The following is a 7,025-nucleotide window of genomic DNA, read 5'->3' on the forward strand; positions in this document are numbered from 1 at the left end:
GATTTATAACAGTCAATAGATGAATTACTAATAAAATATTACATGCACAAATTATGTTTTAAAGTTAGAATACATGGTGTCTCTGTATTCTAACCTGATTAGACTCATTAATTGGGAAATAAACTACTCAACCAAATGTATAGCCATTTAGGAGCTTTCAATTTTTCCTTTTATGAATACACGCCAAAAGGCAGTGAGTTTGCAAGTTTTTCAAGTGAACCAAGAAAGGATAGCTCTCTGCATTCCAATCACTGATGAATTCACTAGTAAGGAAATATGTGAAAACAGATTTAGTAGCTTAAAAATAATGAGAGCGAGAGAGCGCCAAGTGTGCAGGAGTATGGAGAAGACTTCAAGGTAAACTTATATGTTTCTTTGAAACAAACTTTTTGCAATCTCAAATCACTAATGAAATTCATACTTAAACTTAATACATGATTAGGTTTTAAAATAATAATAAATAAATTCATTTTAAAAATGAAAGCGCTTTCTACTTAATGAAAGTCGAACAACAAAGATCTGTGTTTTTCCCCTGCAAGAGCTGATAATATCACAATTACCTAAAAAGAGCCAGGATCTATCTTCCAATGCTTGGATAGTTCACAAAGCTCACAATTTGGGTCTTGGCAAAGACATAACACATTTTTCAAATATTTTTGCTTAACAATGAAAAATTATTCATACTTAATCTATCAGGAATTTGATATCTTTCTTTTTTATTCAGCACATCAGTTCATCCCAATTAAAACTTTTCACAAGCAAAATATTCCATAATGTTAACAACGTGGTCTTTTTAATAAGCATGTCTACATGTAGATGAGCCAATAGCCAGCAAAATCAATATAATTGTTCTGCATAGGTAACAACACTGTTCTAGAACTGTATATTCCTTTAGTGAATAACTTTTTTCTTTTAAATTAATGGGCCAAGCTAGGAAAGAGAGAAACTAGAATGAATTTATATGCGCCTTTCAGCTGAAATGACCCAATTTCTTGAGGCAGAACCACTTCACTAAATGACACATCAAGCTAAACAAACACTGCCAATTTATACCATTACTGCTTGGAAGCATGACATTTATGCAGGCTTTTCTGGGTCCCATTTATTATCTACTTTGATTGGGACTAAAATTCAGCACTGCAACCGATGAAGATTATATTAATTAGACATTTATAATCAAATGAGTTGGCCTTTCCCAGTAGCTCTAATTGCATGATTTACTTACACACTGCCTGTGGTGGAGCTGCTGTCTGTCAACAAGGAGCCATTGGTCCTTTCCATTTGAGCCAGCCTGAAAGAAAAGAGAAATGTGACTTTGGAAGACCATGTGGAGAAATCAGACTGGGATCATTCTATTTGGGAGTATTCCAGATATGCCAATTCTTGCAGGTGATGAGGGTTGAGCCCCAAAACTGCTGGCAGTTCATAGAAAAGACAATATGGATGGATGGATAACAAAAACATACTCTAATAACTAAGGTGTTCCAAGTATTTTAACATAACTAGAAAATATGGTGACATGATAGGTTTATCCACAGAAAAGAGCGCTCAGTGGTCTGAACCACTGATACAGATGGACTTTTATGAGAAAACTTTATGAGAATTAACAAATTCTACCTGCCCATTCATCTGCCGCAAGTACATTTTTTGGTAATCCAGTAGAAGACCATTAGATTTTCATTAGCATTATCACAATCATCGTGCAACCTCTGAAGCTATGCTCAAATAAATACTATTGCACAATGGACAAACTGACCTATAAAGTATTAACAGACATATTCGTGGAAAAATCATAAATTAATATAGAATAACTGTGGGGAGCCATTGCCTGTATTTCCCATTTTAATGGAATTAATCTAAAAGGTTTGGGTATTACATTTTTATACATTATGAATATAAATGTTTTTGTCATGCTATCTTGCAGATATGTTATCTTGTTATTGTATAGTTTGCACAGCATTATGGAAAGAATAAGACAAAGAACAAGGTATGAATCATTTAAATTGAACGCTCATGAAGCAAACATCATTTTGGTAATTTGTTTCTTTAAAGATGCGTTAGAAATTGTTTCACGTCTATGCAGTAGTTGTCACTGCATAAAAGGAATAGAAGACATTCTAGAAACATGTAATCGTGTGTGTATATCAATGGGTGACACAGACAACTCCACTTATTACTCTACTGAATATTTCTATAGAACCACCCTCTTGGAGTCTACAAAACTGTAAGGATGTCTCTTAACATTTTCAAATCCAATAACTGACTGACAATAATGAAAGAAGCATTCTTTTATATATTTCCCATCTGTAAACGGCTTTCCGTTTTTTGCAATGCACTGTGCAATCTTGTAACTTCCTTCTGTAGCTTGATTTTTACTTACACTTAAGCTTTTAAAAACACTGCTTTGCTTCTCATATCCTGCTACTGCCTTTTTGATCGATTCAGTCTTGTCTGCTTCATCAAGAAAGGTTTTCTCATACTTTGTTTCAAAATGTTGAACACTTGATGTGCGACAAAACACTTTCACAACAGAAAGCACAAACACCACGGTCCTTCTTTTGAATAAATCCAAATGTGTCTGTCCAAGAAGGCTGAAATGAACGGACATCTAACTTTGTTTTCTTAGGAGCTGCCATTTTATCAAATGTTCCCCTCAGCTGTCAGTGGGGGGGAAAATGGCAACAGAGGGCATGCACAAGGTCAAATGCAGATGTAGTCTGATATAAGCAGCAAACCAGGACTTAAAAATATCCCAGTAGCCTATTTTTAATGTGGGGGGTGCTGAGTTGCACCCCCTCTTGCCCCTGTCTGCACCCCTCACTGCCCCAGGCTGGGGCCAGTGGGCCACGGCTGGGGGCGGCTGCAGAGCGCTGGGCTGAGGCCAGGAGCAGAGCCCCGGGCTGGCTGCCGGTACCCTAGGGCGACAGCGAGGTGAGTGGGGCCGGCGGCTGGTATCCCAGGCCAGCAGCAGGCTGAGCAGGGTCGGCAGACAGAACCCCAAACTGGCAGCGGGCTGAGCGAAGCCGGCAGACGGAACCCCAAACCGGCAGCGGGTTGAGCGGTTCAGCCCGCTGTCGGTCTGGGGTTCCGTCCCCCGGCTCCTGCCAGCCAAGGTCCCGGCCGCCGGCCCTGTTCAGCCCAGTGCCGGCCTGGGGTTCCGTTCATCCAGGACCCCGGCTGGCAGCAGAGTGCCACTAAAAATCAGCTCGCATGCTGCCTTTGGCATGCGTGTCACAGGTTGCCGACTCCTGGTCTAGAATTATGCTCTCTTGGTTGCTATTTATTATTTGTATGCTTCTCTGCTCCAGAAATTCTTAGCCCTTATCCTTGGGATATTGTGTTGGTCCTTAATTGCTGAATGTATGTTATGTTTATTAAACTTTGAGTTTTCTTTTCTGTTCAGGTAAACCAGAATTATGCTCAGGTTGCCCCATTTTTCATTTATATTGTATTTTTGAGGAAAGTGTCGTCTTTCTTAGGGGTTAAATTGATTCAGCTTGGGCTGGGACAGTAGGCAAGGAGGGGTGTATCCCCCAGACCTGTGGGACTCAGTATGTAGCTGGGACAGAGAGACCAACCAGCAGAGGTCACCTGAAGTCTGCCTCAGAGGCAGCTCTAACGGTTGGACTACAGGAATGGAGTATGGCTTGTGGTCCAGCCAATATATCTGACTAGGTACCCCATTTTGATTTTGGGATCTGCCATTCAGAATAAAAGGCTCGAGATTGAGCAGCTACAGCCAATTTTGCTTTTGCAGATTTGCTGCAAAGACCACCTTCATTCCTCTCCTTCATTTGTTTACATTCTTATTGATTTAATAAGGTTGTAAGCATTGTGCCCTGAACTGCGCCTTTGCTTGTGAGGTATCTTTCTGGCAAACTCCTAGAATGGAAAGATTAGGCAACCTACACAGAATAGTCACTGCCAGCCACTCATACAAAATATGTTACTATTTACAGTATGAACATTTTTGTTGAATAATATTTTAAAACACTCGACTCCTTCCCGAAGTAACTGAAAGTGGGAATTCAGCACAAGAGCTCAGGTCAATGATAAATGTTCTGTATTTTGAAAGAGAAATACCAGTTGGATCAATAACATAAAAACAACTCCGTTTTAATATGCAGACATATAAAACTGACATGCAGCATATAAGGTGACCTACTGTGTCACTAAAATAATTTCACTTCTCTTAAGCATATATTAATAGAAGAAAAATAGTTTCGTGAATTTAAGACGGTCCAGTTATACAAGTAATTAGCATTTTGTTTTAGTTTCTGAACATGCTAGGTAGGTACAGTTATAGTTCTGTAATCATCAAGGACCCATCCATCAGTAATATGTGGTTCAGAAAACTTCCAGTTCTACTTTCTACAGCAATATGACCATAATCAGGATTGGTTAGACTAGTGTGGAGTCATCTCAAATGGGACTAATGGGATTATCTTTTGTAGGGTACCACTTACTGCTCTACAATATAAGCTTAAAGTGTGGTCTTCACCTGGGCTCTATGAATCATAAAATCGAAGTGCAACAGGATGAATAAAGGACAGACTAAAAATACCGACACATCACTCTGATGGAGGCCAACTTATTTCTTAAATCCAAGTTTCTTTGCTTTTGTCTGGTTTCAAGCTGAGCTCAATGAAGTTGTGCATGTTTTTGTGTGTAATTATATCACTGACCTATTTTTTATTGTCACACGGATATTGGTGCTACATTTTTCCACATGAATGGCACATTTCTGAGCAACTAAAGTGCTATGATTTTAGCCTTTAATAAACATAGAAATGTAAGGCTGGAAGGGACCTGAAGAGATCATCTAGTCCAGCTCCCAGTGCTGAGGCTGGACCAAGCATATTAAGATCAACCCTGTCGCGTGTTTGTCTGACCTGTTCTTAAACACCTCCAGTGATGGGGATTCTACAATCTCCCTTGCAATCCTATTCCAGAACTTAACTGTATCTTAGAGTTAGAAAGTTTTTCCTAAATCTCCCTTGCTGTAAATTAAGCCCGTTACTTCTTGTCCTACCTTCAATGGGCATGGAGAACAATTGATCACAGTCCTGTTTGTTACTGCCCTTAATATATTTGAAGACTTATCAGGTCCCCACTCAGTCTTCTTTTTTCAACACTAATCATGCCCAGTTTTTTTTTAAACCTTTCCTCCTAGGTCAGGTTTTCTAAACTTTTTATCATTTTTGTAGCTTTCCTCTGCACTCTCTCCAATTTGTTCACATCTTCCTTGAAGTGTGGCACCCAAAACTGTACATAGTATTCCAGCAGATGTCTCCCCAGTGCTGAGCATAGCAAGACAATTACCCTCCATGTCTCCTGGAAATGCATACCAAAATGATATTAGCCTTTTTTGCAACTGCATCACATTGTTGGCTCTCATTTAATTTGTGATCCACTGCTTTTTCAACAGTACTTATTTTCTAGCCAGTTATTCCCCATTTAGTATTTGTACATTTGATTTTTCTTTCCTAAGTGTAGCATGTGGCACATATCTTTATTGTTCATTTCAGATCAACTTATTAAGGTCATTTTGAATTCTAATCCTCTCCTTGAAAATGTTCACAACCCCTCCCAGCTTGGCGTCATCCATACATTTTATAAGCTACTCTTCACTCCATTGCAAGTCATTAATGAAAATGTTGAAAAGTACTGGAGCCAGGACACACACCCTAAGGCACCCCACCAGATAAGTCATCCCAGTTTGACAGTGGCCCATTGATAACTACTCTTTGAGTATAGGCTTTCAACCAGTTATGCATCCACTTACAGTAATTTCATCTAGATCACATTTCCCTAGTTTGCTTATGATAATGTACTGTACTGTTAATGGCTAGAGGGGAAGGACAAAAACATTAATTATCAAATCAAAATGAGGAAGATGTGGCTGGTAATAGGTAGCACTTAAGTGTTACTTCCCCCCCTTGTATGTATAATTGGTCCTTTTCTGATTGCATTTTCCTTTATTGCTACAATGTTTTTTAAGATGGTTTTGAAGCTGTGTTTCTTTGTGGTGCATTTAGATAACAAATTCAATGTCAATTTATCCCAAATTATTTGATTTTGACTTGCAGATATAAGCTCTGCATTGCCTTTAAAAACAAAAGAAATGAAATGTGAGGAGACTGTTGCAGTGCATAAAGCAAAACTGATAAGCTCCTGTTTTAGATACAAATCAGCTTCTTTGTTGTCTGAAGGTGAACTGTAAGCACATAGGGTTGCTCCTGACCAGTGCTTAACTTCCCACTCTCCTGGGCGGAAAGAGTTAAACCGCCCACAAAGTCACTGCAGCACTCAGCAGATCTTGGCAGTATAGCAACTCTGCCCTAGCAAAACACACTGGGGTACTGGCTCAGAGAATCTGTCACATAGTCCAATGGTTCTTAACCAGGGGTCTAGGGCCAGCTAGGGGCCGCAAGCAGGTTTCAGGGTGTCCACCAAGTAGGGCCAGTGTTAGACTTGCTGGGTCCCAAGGCAGAAAGCTGAAGCCCCACTACATGAATCTGAAGCCCGGAGCCCTGAGCCCCACCACCCAGGGCTGAAGCCGAAGCCTGAGCAATGTCGTTTTGTGGTGGCCCTTGTGGCGTGGGACCTCAGGCAATTGTCCTGCTTGCTACCCCTAACGCCAGTCTGGCTTTTATATGCAGAAAACCAGTTACTGTGGCACACGTGGGTCGTGACGTTTTTATAGTATGTTGGGGGGAACCTCAGAAAGAAAAAGGTTGAGACACCCGACAGTCTATTTTAACAATTTGTTCATCTGATGTAGAATGAAAATTCACTATTTACAACTGGAGCTGCAAATACAAATTTGCAAATACAGCTGTAGCCTCAAGTGAAAGGAGGGGAGATTTACAAAATGGCTCTGAGGTTACTTCGCAGAAAATCATTTATGCTCCAAGAATTATGACTTATTCAATGAAAATTTTCTTTCAGAAAAGAATATATTGTATAGTAACTAAACAAGAAAATTTTATGTTAGGTCAGCAACTCTTTCCCAAAAGAGTTAG

General features: G+C 39.8%; 1 protein-coding gene across 1 annotated transcript in view; it reads right to left on the minus strand.

Annotated features, from left to right (window-relative positions):
- Positions 1-7,025, minus strand: part of UTRN (utrophin) — a 513,556-nt gene that overhangs the window by 30,744 nt on the left and 475,787 nt on the right. Inside the window, exons 67-68 of the mRNA XM_026649537.2 lie at positions 3,803-3,882; positions 1,226-1,291 (exon numbers count right to left, since the gene is read on the minus strand). Coding sequence (XP_026505322.1) covers positions 1,226-1,291; positions 3,803-3,882 — 146 coding nt within the window. The remainder of the gene's footprint in view (positions 1-1,225; positions 1,292-3,802; positions 3,883-7,025) is intronic.

The sequence above is a fragment of the Terrapene carolina genome, unplaced genomic scaffold (assembly GCF_002925995.2).
Source record: "Terrapene carolina triunguis isolate 2854851 unplaced genomic scaffold, T_m_triunguis-2.0 Scaffold85, whole genome shotgun sequence".
In the NCBI taxonomy this organism is placed as follows: domain Eukaryota; kingdom Metazoa; phylum Chordata; order Testudines; family Emydidae; genus Terrapene; species Terrapene triunguis.